The 21,544-nt window shown below is 39.5% G+C and overlaps 1 protein-coding gene across 10 annotated transcripts in view; it reads right to left on the reverse strand.

Annotated features, from left to right (window-relative positions):
* The window catches only part of plekhg5a (pleckstrin homology domain containing, family G (with RhoGef domain) member 5a), a 69,429-nt gene that overhangs the window by 14,734 nt on the left and 33,151 nt on the right, over positions 1-21,544 (reverse strand). For 6 of the 10 annotated variants that reach the window (XM_053226977.1, XM_026935621.3, XM_034314069.2 and 3 more), the window contains 7 exons: positions 21,412-21,503; positions 21,031-21,167; positions 17,134-17,285; positions 6,547-6,735; positions 5,850-6,011; positions 879-974; positions 496-696 (listed from right to left, as the gene is read on the reverse strand). In XM_053226977.1, the coding sequence (XP_053082952.1) occupies positions 496-696; positions 879-974; positions 5,850-6,011; positions 6,547-6,735; positions 17,134-17,285; positions 21,031-21,167; positions 21,412-21,503 (1,029 nt within the window). Of the gene's footprint in view, positions 1-495; positions 697-878; positions 975-5,849; positions 6,012-6,546; positions 6,736-11,274; positions 17,019-17,133; positions 17,286-21,030; positions 21,168-21,411; positions 21,504-21,544 lie in introns of those variants that run through there. The other 4 variants (XM_034314071.2, XM_053226980.1, XM_053226981.1 and 1 more) reach the window with 2 other exon arrangements.

The following is a 21,544-nucleotide window of genomic DNA, read 5'->3' on the forward strand; positions in this document are numbered from 1 at the left end:
TGAAGGGCCTGATAATAGTTTAGGCCTGCACACAATTGCAAATATCACTTACATAATTCATAGATGATTATTGGTATAGTGTAGCTTAGTTTCTTTTACTTTTAGTGTTGCCATTTTTCAACACTGTTTGTTTCCTAAGCTGAAGCCTAACCTACAGTTATTATCTGATTCACTCTATCAGACCTGTGAAATATCTATGTCTTTAAATCTTTACCTTATAATACTGTAACCTTTTAATTTATTTATAAAATTTAGATTTTTTTGGTCCAGTCACTCGAGCTATGATAATGTTAATTTCTGATAGACTGGATGCAGGTACAGATTTTCAAAGTTATGTTAGCACCAACTAATGACTGTGCAGTAATGGTGTAAGGTACAGACATATGAGGCCACTAAAAGGCCAGTTAAAGGCTGCAGATTGCATCTGTTTGCCTGTTAAATGTTAAACTGTTAACATTTAAACAAATGGCCTCAAGTTTTTGTGTGTATACTCACAGTGCTAAAACCCTGGTGCAGGTCCAAAGGGTTGAGCATGGTGTGGCTATGCCTAGATCGCTCCAGTGTAGGTAGCAGGACCTCGGCCCAGAACAGTGTGTGTAAGTGCACAATTTCCTGGATGTTTCCAAAGAGACGAGCAGGATTGATATCACGCAGCAGCCCACTCTCCTGTAGGTTCAACAGCCCACAGAGAAACAACTACACAAACACACACACACAGACAAACACAAAGCACTGGAAAAACTTGATGCAATGACAACAAAATGCCAATGCCACTTTTGTTGCAATGACGACTAAAGTGATAGTATGAAGTACTAAGAGATCTGCAGCACTATAATGTGATGTATAAAGTGATGCAACATTTTGTAAGCACAGCTTACATCTGTGATGACATGTAACTTCTTGATGTAGGCTGACTCTGTCTGCAGTAGCTCCCAGATTGCTTCCTGCTGGTGGCATTGTCGTTTAGTCAATGTCTGAGGAAAAGTTAAATAAATAAATAAATAAATAAATAAAAGCTGCAAGGGGCATGTAGAGCACAACAAACCTTAAATTTCCCAAAACCAATAATTTCCCAACATATAATGTACTATACAGACTTATGTTATAATACTGTTTGTAGTTTTGTGGTACTTGAGCTCAGTCTAGGTCTTGAGACTGATCTTGAGGCAAATCAGTGGTCTCGGTCTTGTCATAAACTCAGGTGAAATTTTACTTGCTCTTGTCTCGGTCTCAGCCTGTGAAGACTCTGAATATTTTTTCAGACACCACCCAAGGCCATAACATCATTTCCATGAACAAATACTTTGTAATGTTCCCGTTACAGTACAAAATGTAAATATGTATCCTGCACGTGGAGGTATATAGCACCTATAAATTTCAAGTGACTATGATTCAAAATACTTTGGATCATGTTCTTATGGTCAAAATAATATCGCACAAGTACTTGTAATGCACAGCTGCGTTTGGTCTTGGAAAGTTGTATGAGCCTAAACAAATTCTAGTTTTTAATGCATTTTATTTACAGTACCTGCTGTTTGCTTAAATCAAAGGAAATGTGCTTTGATTCGCGAATCTTTATGTTCTGTTGCAGTTCTCTAAAAAAAAAAAAAATGAATCTTTTGTATAAATAGCAAACTCTGGGTCATTTCAATTAGATCACACATGTTCCCTAACCCCCCAGTGCAGTGGTATAAAATTGGATTACATTGCAGTGTTTGCTAGAAGAATGGGCTATGCATAACATGTCCTATGTATGTCCTGTGTACTTATTTGTACAACATGATAATACCAAAGTATCATTTATTAGGTTATTTATTTAATTCAAGAGAAATTTCATGTCAGTTTACGAAGATACTACAACCAGCCAATAAACACATCTGAGCGTCTGGTCTTGACATGGACTCGGCCGTGTGTAGTGTTGGTCTTGTCTTGGTCTTGCCCCCTGCCATACTCAGTCTTGACTCCGACTCCATTGGCTATGGTCTTGGTATTGACTCGGTCTTAGCTAAGGTGGTCTTGAACCCAACACTAAACTGTTTGTAAACTGTTTGTAAAAAATTTAAATTATTGCAGGTTCTCATTTCAAAATAGCCCTTGTTCGGGCTTTTTCCAAATAGGAATTTACTGGGTTGCTTAACACTGTGTTTTATTTGAAGCCAGCGCTACTTATTTCCCAAGGCTTCTTGTCAGGATGGTTTTATCATTTTTTCAATTAACACTCTGGGTGGGGTAAAAACAAAATCACTGGCTGCCATTCAGTCAAATGTTCCAGCCAATGACAAGTCTTCCACGTTCTAAAGTCAAACAGTTGTGGTTCTGTCAGGTTAATGCTCGAATCCACAACCGACTTCAACTCCTATCACTGCCTAAAAACATGGCTGCCATGGACTCCAATTCCCAGCATATGCAGTCATTGCCATGATCACAGTCACCAGACTTCTGATTACACACGCCTGGACCTAATCAACACACCACCCTATATATACTCACGCCAAACACACACAATGTGAAGTATTGTTCAGTTATCTGTTTCCTGACATACAAAGCCTCTGTTGATTGTTTCAGCTTTACTGGTATTTTGACCTCACTATTGTTACTAGTTTTGTGAATTTTTGGATATCCCTTGTTACACTGTTTGCAGGTCACCTGACCTTTTGCCTGTCTTTAGATTCTATCCCAGTCTCATATTTTTTGGAACTGTCTGCCCTTCTGCTTTCTAATAAAGCACGCCATGCAATTGCATCCACTTCTGCTGCAAGACAGGTTCTTCAAGTGCTAAAATAAGGCACTCTGTAAACAAAAGGAACAAGTCAATGTGGTGACCAAGATCACCTCAGAAATGTATAAATTTTACATACAACTCCTTACCATCTACTCAAACAAAAGGAGAAATGGTTTATCTTTTTTATAACTTTTTTTTTTTTTTAAATAAGAGCAGCTTTCTTTCAAAACTAGTGGAGCTTTCCCCAGTCACACTTGTCATCAACCCAAGTGACCAAGCTAAACCAAGTGATCCTCCACTCCGCTTGTAGAACTAGGGTTACCTATGTAATCTTCCCCTCCTTTGGTACTAGTGGAGGCCATATGTTGAAGTCAACTCAAAGATTCATAATGCATCCTGATGGCATAGCTCGTCCAGACAATAACAATATCACCAATACCATAATTTATTGAGACTGAGATTCATTTGAAGTATTGATATTATGCTCTGTTGTATATAAGAATAACTTTATAGTGAGCATTTATACTGTACTCTAGTGAGGGTGAGGATCATTCAAACTTACCACTGAGCACATGAATTGTGAGGAAGCAACATTCAGTCTTTCAGCATTTATTGGAAGAAGACATCTCAATCTGCATTCGTGTATGTCTGTGCAGCCACTTTCATTACCCAACAGGCTAATTTGTCTTTAAACAGTGGTGCTCCTTTATAGTACCCCCAAAGCACATAAAAAATTTATATTTTTGATGTATCGTTTATAGATATGCTTCAGTGTCAACAACTGTTCTCCAATTCAGATACTACATGCCATTAACACATGCAATTCACATACTAATTTGGCCATCATGTACCACCATGATATTGCTGGTACAGGCTAATACATGTGACCCTTTTAGTGATTCCTGAAAACTCACTTTCAGGTTCCCAATTTTAATACTGGGGTTGCAGCTGTCAACAAGTCAGATGAAGAAGGTCTGGTTTGTGGTTTTCTGGCTGGCTTTATGGCTAAGACAACTCTGTCTTCCATCAGAAAGGCTCACATAGTCTGCCTGTCAAGCTTCATGCCTATGAACTGCACAGTCTGCACAGGTGTAAAATGGCTCTTCTCATAATTGACTTTCAGTCTAGGTAGGAAACCACACATACACCCCAGTGTTCCGGGGCTCTAGGGCAACACATTTTGTAATCACTCTGAAGAAAAGGACCCTGAACTGATATCTCACTCCACTCGTGTGGAAGCAGAGGAGCCGCCTGTATTCCAAAGCATTTGCAATGTGGAAATATGCATCATTCAGATATGTGATTTCTGAATTCAGATTATATAGATTATACATAGATTATATTCAGATCTATTGGCAATCTGTTGCATCACATGTTTTGCTCTCCTCTCAGCCAGAAGGAGGAGACCATTTAAGGGATCCTGGGCCTGTGCACGAAATACCTGTCCCACTACCAAACACAGCTAGAGCAGCATGTTTTTACCAGGCTCCCAATGTGGCATTGGTGCCAACCAAATTTACATACTTAATTCATGTCATCGTAAACAATAGGCCACATGTTTTGTTCAACAAAACAAAGTCAATTATGGTGAAATGAGTAATAATTACAGTATTAGCAATACCTTCCGAGCCCCTATGTAGTCTGTTTTTTGGTGCAGATGTTAACAATATTCAGTGATTTGAATCCACTTCCTGAACTCCTCCATGTTGTGGGGGCCTTTAATAGGCTGCATGAGGTGACAACTATACTAATAGTACTCAGCAAGGAAACAAGTAAATGTGAAAACTGAAAACAGTTTAAGTCCAAGTCTCATTCATTAATCAGTGGATAACCTCACTTGGACACTACAGATTTAAAGCCTAAAACTCTAATTAAATTAATTTAAAAAAAGACTCCGTTGCTTGTAGTGAAGATGCTTTCAACACACTCCGTACTGTTTGACTTTATAGCATACAGTAGTGGAAGAGTAATAACTCAATCACACTATCCTGTGTCAGCTGGGATGGGTTCCTGTTTGAGTCTGGTTCCTCAAGGTTTCTTCCTCATGTCATCTCAGGGAGTTTTTCCTTACCAATGTCTGTCTGGCTTGCTCATTAGGGATCAAAATCTATATCTGGTTTCTCTAAAACTGCTTATGTTTACTGTTAAAAGCACTATATAAATAAAACTGAATTAAAACTCTGCTAGTTCTGTGGATAACCACCCTGACATTCCAGAATGAAAGGAAGCAAAACCAAAGAACTTTCAACACAAATGAGATAATGGTTATTAACCTGAATTATGAATATAAAAAATATAACCAGTTAAAAATATCGTTTTATGCATTTATGGCCATAACAAAAAGTTTCGCATTTCTGAAATTTCCAAGGAATTGGAACCATAAGCACACTGTCCATCTGTACAGTGAAGAGGATGGTGAAGGAGGGGAAAAGAGCCAAAAGATCAGAACTAGAACTGCATAATTGTTTATTGTATTTTTCAAAATCAATTGTTAAATGCCACTTTTCAGATGAAATTTCACAGACACAAAATGGCTGCATAGAAATCTGAATAACAAGAAGCTGTTTGGAAGTGTTGCAGGAAAGACGACTTTCCTGCGAGCATCTCGTTGGATTCTAAACTTAGTCTGATAGTAATTTTGATATTTTTTACTTTGTTAATTTTTCAGTTTGGTAGGTCTTTGGTCTCGCAAAGTCATACGTCAGCTGTGGGCCTCCCCTAATGTCTCTCTCTGTGTTGTTGACAACTAAATCTTGATTTTTAACAATGAGTATTTAAATCAAGCTTATTCCCACCATAACCTGTTGGTGTAACTGCATAAGTCATCAGGTCTTCCAACTCAACTAAAATAAAGTTTATTTTCTTCTTCCAAAGAAACAGACTGCTGTGGCTTTACTCTTGTAATATATGGTGCTTTGCCACAGGTATCATTGTAAATGTCATGTCTACACAGTATAAATGAAAAATGCCACACAAATAAAAAGCTGTGTAAATTCTGCGAATTCTGCTTTTCTAAATTTCTGTGTGTGCCCACTATACCACTAAACTAGACTCTCAAACCTCTGTGGTCTGTTTAGTGAACATTATCTTAGAAAAAGTGTCTAGTCATGTGTATTTGTGTGTCTACCTCAGGTTTCTCCAGTAGTTCTTTCCAGCTCTCCTCCATCTCCATGTTAGGTTCTTCCTCCCAGGAGTCTCTGTGGAAGGAGAGCTGCTGAGGCATCTTGGGTAATCCAAACAGAGTGTAGGAATGAAGCTTACTCTGCAACTGCTCCATACATTCACACTCCTGCAGGATTGATGGATGGATGAATAGATGGATGGATGGATTAGATAGATGGATAGATGTTTTACAATTGAGAGTAACAGCATGATTTTAATATGGCATAGACACGTTATGAATTAGTCGACTGCCCCAATGAATAGTGTGCTATTTACAACACAAAAGCAAACCCCTTTTAAAGAGCTCCTTGGGCCATAGGGACCACAGAGTAGGCATTATTCTCCACAGTGGACCAAAGTCAGACTATTTACAGGAACACAAATATAGCAGGTCATGACGTGTGTCACCAAGCATGTCTCTGTGGGACTGTCAGTAGGTGTGAACACACTTGAGTACAAGAGTTATTGACTCCCCAAATGAGCCAAATCTACTAGGAGTTCCTGCACATGAGAGCACCAAGTGTACCACCTTATAAATACTGCAATCAATACCTGTATGCATTTACAGGAAAGCATCACTCATGTACACTCATACACCATTCATTCCTGTGTTCAGATCCAGTACTTAAGCTAATAGATGTTAGCAGAAGTATATGACAGACCTTGCTTACAGAACCACTGCTCGAGCTGGATGTGAAAAAAACACTGAAGCGGCTGGCTGCCCTGTTTTTCCACCGATCTGTTCCTGTGTTTGTATTTGTGAGGGAACCACTCAACTGGGAGACGGAATCCAGAGAAATATTTGTGTCACCTAGGAACTCTGTCATGTTCTTTCGTCGACGTGCTTGACCCTGAAACAAAGACAAAGAGTGTAAGTGAGAAAGAGAAAGCCATGTCATCAGCTATCTGGATTACCCCTTGGCACACTGATTGTAATAGCATAGTCTTGAACAGGAAGACAAACTCCTGTTGTACAAACTATGAGTCACAGCTTATAGTCTGAGAGACCCTGAGGCTGTCATGGGGGCATTTTAAGTGAACTTTGCCCAAGGATGGCAGGAGGAACCCTGAATCACATCAGGAAAGGAGGCACAGCAATGCTTGAAAAACACAGAAAAGGGTTTTCCCTCCCTGCCACAACTGAGAGAAATTGAGTAATCTATGATCTGACCTGGGGATGGTTTTTTGATGTCCCTAGGGTCAAATGATTGAGTCTGAAACTATGTTTTCTAAAAAAATGTCAAATGGATTAATAAAACACAAACTTTTTTTGGGTAGACTTGGGGATGTATATGCTTAGTATATAGCATACTAGTGTCCTACCAGTCCTTATTATCATCAGGCAATGTCCATCCTACCAGACCTTTGGAACAGCCTGGATGGGGTGCCAATCCATCGCAGGGCACAATTGCACACACACTCACCCACCCCTTCACACACTACGGACAATTTAGAGACGGCAATCAGCCTACAATGCAGGTCTTTGGACTAGGGAGGAAATCCCCGACGCACAGGGAGAACATGCAAACTCCACACACAGGGAGGAAGCAGGAATCAAACCCCCAACCCTGGAGGTGCAAGGCAACTGTGCTAACCACTAAGCCTCATCAGGCAATGTTTAAAAGTAAAATTAATATTCTTTGTTGCATCAGAGCTGTGTTTCATTGCAACGGGTTACTGTTAATTCTTTTATTCTTGGTTTCAACTGAGCTTCATATTCATGTAGTTGGAAAGGCTGACTGACATGAAGCAGTATCAGGTTACTAGAATTAAAATCACACTTTTAGTCTGTTAGTCAATTCATGTGTACAAGTATGCATACACATACTTCAGATATAAAATTGTTACATTAATCCTGTAAATGTCTTATTTAAAAAAAATTGTAGACAAAAATTCATCAGTAACTCAGAGTGGATATCAGGGGCATTTCCAAAACACTTGCAGTTCATCCAGTATTAACTGTACCCACAGTGTCGTCCTCCCCCACCCCCTCCCTTAACACATCCAGACATTCAAAACCACATTTCCTTGCATGTGTGTGTGTACCTTTAGTGTATATGTGTGTGAGTGAACCTGAAGGTGGAGAGCTGAGCAGGAGCCAGCTGCACTGCTGAAGAAGGCTGGCCTGCTATCATGGCAACAGCAGGATCCTACTCTCGTATTGTGCAAACAGGAAACAAGGGGACAGACTTGGAGGCAGGAAAGGAGGGAGCAGAAGCTAGCTCACTTTGCACCTTTAGTTAATAATCTAGAATGAGCTCTGCAATTTCCCCTCCTGATTTCAACCGTTATTAGGAATTGCCTTGACCAGACTGATAACCAGTGACTTCCATCCATGCAGGAGGAATAGTGTATAATGAGAGAGCACCCATAACCAAGGAGGTACTTGACATATCCTCCACTCATATGCAGTACTTTTCATTGATCTCCCTAGGCAAATCGCAAATGACTGTCAATCCAAAGGAGCCATTTCTCCATATGGTCATATATTAGTAAATGAACAGAGCTCCAGCAGGGGAGAAATAACCAGATAAAACAGTTAAGAAATTGTAATTTTCAGTTAACTTTAAGTTTAGCATCTCAGTACAGCATGGCCATTTTGAGCTAAACACAAATACACCTCCACTAAGTGTAACTAATTAGTTGCTGCCACACTTTGCTTAATTGTGTAATTTACATTTTAGAGGGAAGCACTTTCCCTCTGAAGTCTATAACCAGTAATGAGAAAAGATAGAAGGAATAACATTTAACTCTATGTATTATGTGCTCTTTATTTCCATGTCAAATCTAGATTTGTCAGACTTATTACAAACCAATGTCATTAATCTAAATTGTTCTTTGCTTATTACAAACTGCTGAGCATTATATTCTCTGGTGTATATTATAATTAAAGCAAACTGGTTGTTTCAGAGATAAATGTAATGTCTTAGTGAATATATATTTCTGGTCAAAGACCAAAAGGCTTGGAAAGTGATAGCAACTAAAAAGATGAATTAAAGCCATGTGCAATCGGTTGCTCCATTTACAGTGGCTTCAGAAAGTATCCAGACACCTCCAGTTTTTGCACACTTCATTGTATTACAGGTTTAATTTAAAATAGATTAAATTAAATTTTTTGCCATTATATACCTATAACCCATAATGACAAACTGATTTTGTCATTATGGGTTATATGTATATTTTTTAGATTTAGATTTTTTATTTTTGCAAATTTATTAAAAATCTAAATCTGAAGTCTCTCATTTAGATAAGTATTCAGATCCTTTATTCAGTACTTTGTAGAAGCACATTTGGCAGCAATTACAGGGTGTGGTATTCACGGTAGATGGTGTTTTTATGGAGATTTTCTGAGATGGTTGTCCTTTCAGCAGGTTCTTCCGTCTCTGCAGAGCTTGTCGTGGCAAAAACTTCTTCAATTCAAAATAAAAAGGACTATTGGTTCTGGATGCCAAAAATCAATAGACTTTATTGAGTCAAACAACAAAGCCGAGATGGTCTGCAGAGCATTTACATAGTCGTGGCTCATGCTTTTATACAATTCTAAAACAATGATCTCATCGGATGGAGTTTTCTCTTTTTTCTTTTAATCACACACCTGCCTCTCGTCCCAATTATTTTACTGTCCCTTTATCTTAGTTTTAACCGTGGCGAGTTCAGTCAGTTTATTTTTTAAAAACAACATTAGCCTTCAAACACCAGCCTTCATCTTAAAAACACCACCTACAAGGTCACACAAGTTTGTTCTCACAGAAATATCCTTGTAGGATCATAGGCATGAAGTCACCCTTCTAAATGTCCTAGAAATGGTACAGTGTAGTATATAAGTGAAGCTCTGAAAGTACTTGCTTGAATTCATGAGGTGATTTAAGGTCACTTTTCAATACTGTTGCATAGATACTGATTGACATAATACTGATTGACAAATGATATTGATATAGATAACAGGAAAATTCTTCCATAAGCTCTGTTCTGGATCTCAGATCTAAAGCTCTGTTAAAGTGGCCATTGCGTTCTTGGTCACGTCCATGACCAAGGTCTTTCTAGTCTGGCTACTGAGTTTGGCCGTACAGCCAGCTCTAGTAAGAGTCCTGGTGGTCCAAAATTTTTTCCATTTCAGAGTGATAGAGCCCCCTGTGCTCATGGGAACATTTAGAAATGGTTTTATACCCTTGCCCAGATCTATGTCTTGACACCTTTTGAGCACAGAGAGTTCATTGGATTTTTCATTTTGGTTTATGGTCTGACATGCACTGTGAATTGTGGGACCTTATATATGCAGGCGTGTGCCATTCTAAATCATGTCCAAGTAATTGAATTTGCCACAGGTGGACTCCAGGCTAGTCAAAGCAAACAGGATGCACCTGAGCTCAGTTTGCCTAAGGAGTGCCTTAGGTATGGGTCTGAATACCTAAATAAATTAGAGTTTTTAGTTTTTGATTTTTAATAAATTTGTAAAACTTTCTAAATTTATGTTTTCTCTTTCATCATTAGGGTTTATTATGTGTAGATTAAAGACCAATAAGGTAATTTAATCAATTTTATATTAAATCTATAATAGAATAAAGTGTACAAAAACTGAAGGGGTCTTTATATACTTTCTGAAGCCACTGTATATCTTCAGAGACTTCAGCCAGTTTGTTTTATATGTTTCTATGAATGATCCTTATTTGTCACATGTAAGTAAATAAAGCATGATAACCAATAACAAAGTATAGACAAATGGACAAATTCTGGACACCAAAATTAGAAAAAGAGGGCCTTTGTGGTTTCCAGATTCATCTGTAAATAGTTAAACATTAACGTTATGTACATCAATAATGTGATCATTATATGACAGTCCAGAATGATAAGAAAAGAGGGTGTTTAAGTTTCATTTCCCTTCAAATGAGAGAAGTACAGCTATAGCTGTTTAAAATTTAATCTTAGTACTAAAACCTATAAGTAGGGTCCTGTGTAACCTGGTTAACAGTAAACCATTTTATAACCACAACATTACCAAATAGAGAAAACTGAAAATGAACATGGTCAGCAAATGATCTGCAGAATAACTGAAAAGACACCTGGGTTTTACATCATTGTACCAACTGCATGAGTCCTACATTCTGCCTTGGCACTTAAACAACACACGTACAATTCTAACTGCATTCCTAGCTTTATTTTATGTTTTTAATTTATATAAATTTTTATGTAGCTTTATTTTAGGAGTACTAACACAATTTCATAACTGTGGTGCTTATATTTAATATATAATGTAGTACTGCATTCACAAGCAAATCTCCCAAGCCATCAACAGACATGTTCTTCTAAAATAACACGTTCTTTTAAAATAAAATAAAGTGCATGTCTTGCTCAGAACGCTCTTAGTTAACATGTTATCAGGGCATTAGTACCTTACTTCCTTGTTTAGTCACTCCATGTAGGTCTGATGAGCTGCTGGAAGGTCCTGAGGAAGAGCTCCCTGGTATGGACCTAGGTGGATAAATCATCCCAGACTCAAAACGCTGCACACGGGAAGCCACCAGTCCACTGGTCTGAGGCTTGCAGCTCTGCAACTCAGAGAGCTCACTCAGGGGGCTGTAATGAGCTAGCTTTCCCTCCACAGTCTCCTGAACAATCGGCAAACTGGGCACATGCCATGTCCTCTGACGGAAATTCAGCATTTTCACGCCACTAAACTGTCCTGTCACTTGTGGAAAAATACTAGAGGAACTGGTCTTAGAAAGTCAAAAAAGATATCCTTTAAATGGTTATTTAAAAAGAAATGACTAAACTTCCCAGTTTTTCCGGTAGAAAATAATGATTTTGGTGATCAGCAGCAACATAATAACTGTCAACAATCACGTTGGTAATGAATTCTCCAAGTCATCTTTATTATTAATCTTCAGCCATGTTCCCAAATCCCTGTCAAAAGTGTTCTTCTGGTGTTTCCTCACTTCTACCCTTCTGCACTCCTTGTGTTCTTCCAATTCTCCTTTGTTGATTGTGTCGTGTGACAGTTCACCTCCAGCAAGTTTCTCTTTGATCCCTAGACTGAAGTCTGTGCGGTCAAAAGCTCCTTCACTCTGCTCTGCCACTTGGTTCAACAGTCAACCTGATAACACACATTCTCTCTCATAGCATTCTCATAGTCTCTCACACACTTTGGAACAGCATGTCACTAGTCTGGATTTACAATCAAATTTATGGCAGGTTACGTAAGGCCAGCCAGGTACAGCATGACACAGAATACTTCTGTCCTCCAACCTCATAATCCCAATGAATTAGAATGCTTACAAGACAAAACTCCACAACTCTACATTGTGTTTATGGCAAAGCCAATAGTACACATAGCACTTAGCCTAGCAATCACTGCAAGGTTTTTGATGTGAAACTAGGTTATAGTTATAGTCATCTACGAAACATGCTGATGAGGAACATGGTGCATTGCATGTCATGAGGAAGTAGTTAACACACAAGGCTTTGAACTTTGAAAACCTGTACAGGGCCTATGTAAATTGATAATGCAAATTAACACATATGAATACTTTTTTAATTAGAATCAGTTGGCAAACAGCCATAAAACTGAGCTAACTGGGTGTTAGGCAGGTATGGGACTATAGGAAGGTTTAGTATTTAATATTTCATATGATCCATCCATTCATGATCTATTAGCATTTAAATTTCAACATATTATAACTATATTCTAAAATTCAATCAGAAATATGCCCCTATTTAAGAGAAGTACAAAAGTCTTATACTTCATTTTTATGTACAAAACAGAATTACTATACATTCCTATTGAAAATCTATTTTCAGCATGCTCTGGATAATTTATTTGTGTGTGCCTCATTAAAGTGTTTAATGATTATAAATCATTGACACATTTGAAGTTATTTATGCTAATATATGTAGCCACAAAAAAACAAGTCTATTCAATTCCACTAATTATAATTTACAGACCCCCAGGGTCATATTTTGAATTTCATTGTGAATTTGTGGTTTTCATCTCAAGCCTGGTTGTTTCTTAAGAAAAAGCATTAATTGTTGGAGACTTTAATTTTCATTTTGATAGTCCACAAGTGAACAGCTTTTGGGTCCATTCTAGATTCAGTAGAGGCTGCTGTAGCACAGCATTTATGTTAAAGTTTCGTGTTCTGTTTTAGGCCCACTGCTTTTTTTCTCTATATATGCTAACTCTGGGTAAAATTATTTGTAAACATGATATTAGCTTCCACTGAAATGCTAATGACACACAGTTGTATGTTTCAGCAAAACCATATGAAAGACACCAGTTTAATAAAGTTGAGGAATGTGTAAAGGACATTAGACACTCAATGCTTAGTAACTTCCTTCTTCTTAATTCTGACAAGACAGAAGTACTTGTACTAGGACCACAGGCAGCTAGAAGTGAGCTTTCTGATTACATAGTAACTCTGGATGGCCTTTTAGATACATCGTGTGCAGCAGTAAAAGACCTTGGTGTGATTATTGACTCCACTTTCATTTGAAGCTCATGTAGATAATATTACTAGGATAGCATTTTTTTCCATCTCAGAAATATTGCAAAGATGTAACTATAATATTCAGAAAAACTAGTTCATGCTTTTGTGAACTATAGATTGGATTATTGTAATGCCTTGAGGTCTGGATGTTCCAGTAGGTGTATAAACAAGGTCCAGTTAGTCCAGAATGCAGCAGCTATAGTCCTTACTAGAACCAGAAGATACGACCACATTACCCCTATCTTATCCACACTTGGCTCCCAGTACAATTTCGCATTGATTATAAAATACTACTATTGACCTATAAAGCACTGAATAGTCTTGTGCCACAGTAACTGAGAGAACTTCTGATCTTTTATGATCTGCCACACCTGCTTCGATCAAAAGGTGCAGGCTCTTTGCTCTTTATTGGTACTTCGAATAATGAAGTCTACAGCAGGGGGCAGAGCTTTCTCTTACATAGCCCCACAGTTATAGAACAGCCTTCCAATTAGTGTCTGGGATTCAGGCACAGTCTCAGTGTTTAAGTCTAGGCTGAAAACATATTTCTTTAGTCAAGTCTTGTGTTAGTAGCTTTTTTCTTAGGTAAAGGTGCAGATCTAGAGAGTTCATGGACATACAGTGTTTTGGTAAACTGGGATGTTTGGATGCTGTCTTAAAAGTGCTATACAAACAAAATTTAACTGAATTTAATTGAATTTACTTTGGTAAGTTTTTGGGGGGATATGTGATGCACGAAAAAATTAAAATTAAGTTTAGATTCAAAGAAATGTGATGGCTATCACAGGAGCCCTAAAACAAAAAATATTGGCTTTACATGGCTGGCAGGTTTGAAAAGATTTCAAAGTGTTTAGGGACACCATTGTCAACAGTGAAAACTATAAATGGGATTAATTTTACATGAGGAGATGAGGTAATTATTATTGGACAGTTTAGGAAATACTTTTCTGTTATATCTTCCACCCAAACCAAGACAAAACCAAGTATTTGCATTAAAAAGATAAAACATAAATGTAGGAGCAATGAATCTGGTGCCTTTATGTAAGCTATTGTGTTCCTAGCACAGGTATAGCCTACATACTGTACATGTTATGGGCTAATTATTAAGAACATTTTTGACAGACATGACACAATCAGTATGAAATGAGAAGTACATATACTATATGGCCAAAAGTTTGTGGACACCTGACCAAAATACTTGCGTGCTTTTTGAACATCCCAGACCAAATTTAGCCCGTTTTGCTGTTACAACAACCTCCACTCTTCTGGGAAGGCTTTCCACTAGATTTTCGAACGTGGTCAGGCGAGGAGGCCTGGGGTGCAGTCGGCATTCCAGTTCATGCCAAAGGTGCTCATTGGGGTTGAGGTCAGGGCTTTGTGCAGGCCACTCAAGTTCTTTCACTCCAACGTTAGGAAACCATATCTTCCTGGGCCTCGCTTTGTGCACAGGGGCATTGTCATTCTGGAACAGGTTTGGGCTACGCCCTTAGTTCCACTGAATGGAAATTGTAATGCTACAGCATACATGACATCCTATATAATTCTGTTCTTCCAACTTTTTGGTAACAGCTGTGAAGGCCCACATATGGGATGATGGGCAGGTGTCCACTTACTTTTGGCCAAATAATGTATTACATATTAAAACTTTTTGGTGTGACAACACTCCCATCTCTGTGTAATTGACACAGGTCTCATTTTAATGTGAATCGGTCACAATAATTACAAATGTTTTCTATTAACATTATTTGACATGTACAGTACTGTGCAAAAGTCTTAGACACCCTTTTTTTAGTACAAACTTTGTTATAGATTTTTATTTTATGACTTCTACATTGATGCAGTACAAAAACATTTTAGATTTCCAAACATTAGTTTTCCAGCACAAAATTAAATGTTACAGAACAATGTTTGTATGTCAAGAAAGCAGCATATTACAGAAGAGACCACTTTTCAGACAAAAAACTAATAATGAAGGCTGTTGGGGTTTGCTGCAAAAATAAGAAGCAAGTGCAACAGTCAAAGTCTCCAGAAGAACTGTGGCTGGTTCTGCAAGATGCTCAGTAAAACTTGTAGCTAATTTCCTTATAAAACTGCACAAATTGTACCTGAGACTACTCTTTTTTTTTTTTTTTTTTTTTTTTGTAAAAGCGAAGGAACATCACACCAAATATAGACTTTGTTTCATTTATTACTGTTTACTGCTCTTTATAGTATTTTTTTAAATGTAGAAACATTTAATTTCATTATTTTTGAAGGCATCTTTGCTCTACAGCATTTCTTTGCATGTGCCTAAGACTTATACTGTAGTACTGTATATGTTCAGTAATCCTTCCCAGAAAACTGAATAATTCTACAGACTGTGAAGCATAGACAGAACATACATCATTTTCTAATTTTGTACAGCAGTAGAAATAACAATTAGTCATTACCTAATTTATTATGTCTACAAATAAAATCAACTGGAATCTACTGAAAATCTTATGAAAAAATGGTTCTATGCAAAGTTCAGACTACAAAAAAAAAACTATCTGATGCTTATAAATAGTCACAATTATTGTGCACATATTGTACTTTTTAAAAATACACTATACGGACAAAAGTGGAAATGTGTTCTGTGGAGTGACGAATCATGCTTCTCTGTTTGGCAGTCTGATGGGAGAGTCAAGGTTTGGCGGATGCCAACAGAACGTTACCTGCCTGACTGCATTGTGCCAACTGTAAAGTTTGGTGGAGGAGGATAATGTTATGGGGCTGTTTTTCAGGGTTTGGGCTAGGCCCATTACTTCCAGGGAAGGGAAATTGTTGCCTCTTTAAATAAATTTCAATTCAGAAATGTGGTAACTGACATCCTTACCAGGAAAAGTATGTATGGAAAAGAGCAATTCACCTCTTATTCCATTTACACTGGCTGCCAATGAAGTTTTATCATTTACTACAAAGTCTTGCTTATGCTATTTAAATTTCTAAATAATTTGGCTCCTGTAGAGGTATAGCTTACCATGAGCACTTTGTGGAGACTAATCCTATGGCTTTATTGCACCTCAGCTGGTAGAAGATGTTTTTCTTACATGCATGCTAAACTCTCAAATAGTATTACAGACGGTATAGACTAGGACCGTACTAATTTTAAAAATCAGTTTAATAACCAATTTGTTTATTCAGTCAGTTTTTAATGAAAAACATACACTTCCTTCAATTCCCTGCTCTTCAGAGGCTTCTGCTGCAAACCCCTGGTTCTATCAATCTGAACTGACGAAATATTTTTCACAGACTATACTGTACATGTATAGTCATTAATGTCACACATCTTCAATCACTACTGATTCTACTGGTTTCAGTCCATTTGTATGATTACAACATTTGCACTTTCTGTTCTGCTGTAGTTGCACTCTGTATTAATGCACATTTTTTGCATGTGGTGTCTTGTCTTGTCCTGAACTTTATTGTTTAGTGTATTGCTCCTTGTTAAATGTTGAATTATATTGAACACAATTAATACCAACACCATTCTGTGGCAATAAAATAATTCTTGAATTTTTATTGTATTTTATTCCATATTTTATTAAAATTGTAATATTTTATAATAGTTATTACCAACTTGCACAATACTCTCTTGTAAGGGATTTTTGTTCTTGGCAAAAAAGGCTTCTCTGCAAAATTAAATTTAGAAAGAAGCCAGTTCAGAAGCTGTACCTCTTGTTCTGCCATTTCATGAATTTCTCCCAAATAAGAATGAATGTATACAAGAAAATAAAAAATGTAACTTACACGCAGATCTGCTGCCTCTCGTCGATCCAAAGAGCCATGTTCCACCCGGTGAAAGGAAGCACTGCGAGCACTTGAGGGTCTTATGATGGGCAAACTGAGAGAGCGAGGGTCTTTCACCCTTTTCTCCACCCTCAGCTCTCCTCCTGGGCGTGCTGATCACATGTGCACAATGCAATACAGTTAATCAATACACATTCAATAAATTAGCAATATTTTTTCTTTGTTAGCTCCACAAAACTATCAGGCTAGTACATGTATATTTCTACAGTACTGTCAGGAATTTTCCCCTCGTGCCGGGTGCTGCACGCAGAACAGCCAGCAGATGCAAGGTGCTCACTTCCATGTTTTCATGTCTTTCTTTATTTGGCCACGTGTGTTCCCTTGTCTTGTCATTGGTTGTCTCCCTTATGTGTCATGATCATTCTCACCTGTGTTCAGTTTGCTCTTGCTTAGTTAGTATATTTAAACCCTCCATGTGTCCTTTTACTTCACAAAGTAATGTTTAGTGTTTTGCTGCCTGATGCTACCGAGCCATTTCTGTTCTGTGTTTTGATACTCTAGTTCTCAACCTTGTTCTGTTTCCTAGTTTAGGCGTTTTGGATTATCCTTGCCATAGCTGTTTGTAGATCGCCTGAGCTTTGCCTGATTACTGTTCGAGTTTTGATTCACGTTTTGGATTTGTTCGCCTGCCTCTCTAACACTTTAAATGCAGTTGCATCCATCTCCACTCACCGTTCATAACAGAATACTTTGCATCTAACATGGATGCAGCAGGAAGACGAGATGGGTGTCATGGCAGGATGACCATGCCGGCGTTCGACTCAGTGTATTTCCCTCAGTGTACTCCTCTATAACCCCTCGACGGCATTCCGGTTTACCCAGAAAGTTACCTGCTGCAACACCAAATATATTTTGAGAATGAACCTTAAGCCTGGCAGTGGGCGGCGCTCCTGGTTGCTGTTATATCCATAAAGACGACTTGTACTCGAGCTTACATTTCTTTTATTCGACCTTTGCACTGACTGAACAGAGTCAGAAAAAAAAAAAAACATTCTAGTGTTAACGTCACTTTCTGTTATCCAAAACCTTTATCAATCTTAATAATAAAATTATCTTTTATCAATTGCCTTGCGTTAATTTTTGCCTTAAATAGAACATTAGATTATAAGTGTTTCTAGGTATGCGACATTTCCCCTCCCCTCCCCGTGAGCTAGGTGTGAAAAGATGTTATGTAATCCTGAAAGTGTTCAGGCCGAGCGTGTAACCTGGTAGATCTGTCTGGCAGTGCTGCAGCTGGTGGCAGGGATGTTGATTGTGGAGTCACTGGATGCTGTGCTGGAGGTAGCAGACACAGAGAACTGAGCAGAGAGCAGGAGAGCATAGCATCCGGGGTGTGATCCACACCAGGAGGGCACAGTCGACTGGCATGTCAACGGGAACCATGGAATGTAACTGGACCTAACTGCCTTTGTAACTGCTGTGGCTGTGTCCAGAAAGTGTGGAGTTTGTTTTGTTGCTCTGGTTGATGAACCTGCACTACAGGTGCCTACAGGGCCTTTTGCTTTGCATTGTATCTGTCCTGTGCTTTGAGTTGTTGTCTGCGCACCCTGGTTTTCATCACAGGGCTTCCACAACAAGAAGTAGGAGGGAAAAGTCTGGGTAACTCCAGCTCTTTGATTGTTGGCAGAGGGTAGCAATCAGGAATTACTGCTTTGTTGAGAGCCCGTAAGTCCACACAGACTCTCAGGCTGCCAGATTTGAGCCCCTTTGTAGTCCAGCAGAGGAAAGTCCAAGCTGAACATCCATATCCAAACAAATTCAGAGTTGGCGGTTGGAGGGGCAAATGTGGCAGGAAGCATTCAATAAGTGGCCATATTGAATAGTGAGACTTTAGCCCCTGTGTCCAGTAAGAGGGTAATACAAGAGTCAGCTAAGTTAACAGCACACGTAGAAAAATCTGTCGATTTAGCGTTGAATGAATTAATGATAGCAGGGGTTGTGGCATTAGCACATGGGTTTCTTGTGTAGGAGCTTGAACTGGAGCAGACCAACATCATTTTGCAAAGTGGTTAAGCTTTTGACAACGTTGACAGGTTTGCCCCCACGTGACAGTCAGGGGCAGGTGAGGAGTGTCTAGTGGAGCCACAATTTCCACTAGACACTAGATTTCCATTGCTAGCAGGTATGGTTGAAAGGATATTTTCCACTGCTCCCATGGGATTGCAGGTTCGCCAGGGCAAAAAAGGGCTCAGAAAAAATAACGACAACGTGGAAAAATCATCCGCCATCCTCGTCGCCAAATGTTATATCCGTAAAGATGACTCGTACTTGAGCTTATGTTTATTTTATTTGACCTTCGAACCAACTGAACAGACAGAATAAAAAACATTCTAGTGTCAATGTCACTTCCTGTTATTCAAAACCTTTAAAGGAACAGTCATTCATCCTACCTTTTATCAATGTATCGAACACACTGCCTTAATTAGAAAACTAGATTATAAGTGCTTCTAGGTATGCAACAGTTGCCATGGAAACCAGCGGCCTAGGAAGTGTCTCCAAGTTCATATGTCTACTGAGAGAGGTGGCTGGGTGTCCCGAGTTTAAATCCGACCTTGAAAACTTTTTGGGAAGGGCCAGCCTGTTGGCCGAACCCATTCGGCCATTCTCTGTCTACTACAAGGACAGGAAGGCTGGAAATGAAGAGGAGACCTCTTCAGCAGATCCCCAGCCAAAGGCTAATGAGGCGGCCTCCCATGCAAAGCTCCAGCCAGAGGCCGATATTGCAGTCTCCCTTGCAGAGCTCCCTCCAGAGGCTGACAGGGAGGTCTCCACAGCTGAGCTCCAGCCAGAGGCCAACATGATGGCCTCCCCTGCAGAGCTCCCTCCAGAGGCCAACAGGGCAGCCTCTGCAACCAAACTACAGCAAGAGGCCAACAGCATGGCCTCATAAGTCCAGCTCCTCCCTGAGACTGACAGCACGGCCTCCCAAGTCCAGCTCCTGCCTGAGGCCGACGGCACAGCCTCCCATGACCTGCTTACACTAGAGGCCAACACCACGGCCTCCCAATTTCTGCTCCTGCCCGAGACCGACTGTGCGGCCACTCAAGTCTTGCTCACGCTCGAGACCGATGGCACGGCCTCCCATGTCCTGCTCAAGCCTGAGGCCAACAGCTCGATCTCCCATACCATGCTCCTGCCTGAGGTCGACGAGGTGGCTTCCTAAATCCAGCTCATGTCTGAGGCTGATGAGGCAGCATCCCAAGACCTGCTCACGCTGGAGTGCGATGGCATAGCCTCCCAAGCCTTGTTCCCAGCCCTGCCACCTGATCTCGGCAAGCCTGTCTCAGCTCCACCACCTGACCCCGGCAAGCCTGTCCCAGCCCTGCCACCTGAGCTCGGTGAGTCTGTTTCACCCCTGCTTCCTCCGTCCAGCTCCTGCATGAGGCTGACAACGCGGCCTCCCAAGTCCAGCTTATGCCTGAGGCCGACGAGGCAGCCTCCCAAGACCTGCTCACGCAAGAGGCTGATAGCACGACCTCCCAAGCCTTGTTCCCAGCCCTGCCACCGGATTCGGATGAGCCTGTCCCAGCCCCGCCACCTGACCTCGACAAGCCATTTGTTGATCGCCTGACCTTTGCCTGATTACTGTTTTTGAGTTTTGATTCACGTTTTGGAGTAGTCTGCCTGCCTCTCTAATAAACGCTTTAACTACATTTGTATCCGTCTCCACTCGCCGTACAAACTATATTATATGCACAAATAAAGAAAAGTGTGGGGATACAAAGTGTTCCAGATTTCACTTTTTCATAGTAAATGAAAAAAAAACACAGAAATATCCATAATTCTATTGTTTGTTCAGGAATCACTGGGGCTCTGAAATGCTGAATTCTTGCTCACCTCGTACTCGGAGGTAGTGTCCCCCAAAGCGGTAGGCCTCAAAACCCAGAGACAGGGGAGTACTGGACTGATCCAAGAACAGATCCACTTGAGATAACTCAATCCCCTTCTTCTCAAACACAGTGCCAAGAACCTCCCTGTAACATACAACACAAAGACAGTACTACTCACATACTCAGTGCACACATACACTAACTGCTAAGTGCACCTCTCTTAATGTTAAAAAAAATTATGAAATAATCTCATATACAACTACATTTTACAGTTCACATACATTATACAATTATATATAAATGCAAGGGGTGGCAAGAGGCATTTTGAGGAAATATGAGCATTACTATCACAGTGGAGTAGGTCTGTGCAAGAGTTGTGCGTAATCACCTTAGAGTTTTCTTTTTAACAGCTTGGACTATTTCCATGCCTATGTCAACATTTAAGTCAAACTTTAGAGTAAAGCATTCTTTACTGGGGTCCTGCAGAGGACAACAGGGAGAGAAAAGTCTCTTAGATAACA

The sequence above is a fragment of the Pangasianodon hypophthalmus genome, chromosome 20 (assembly GCF_027358585.1).
Source record: "Pangasianodon hypophthalmus isolate fPanHyp1 chromosome 20, fPanHyp1.pri, whole genome shotgun sequence".
NCBI lineage: Eukaryota > Metazoa > Chordata > Actinopteri > Siluriformes > Pangasiidae > Pangasianodon > Pangasianodon hypophthalmus.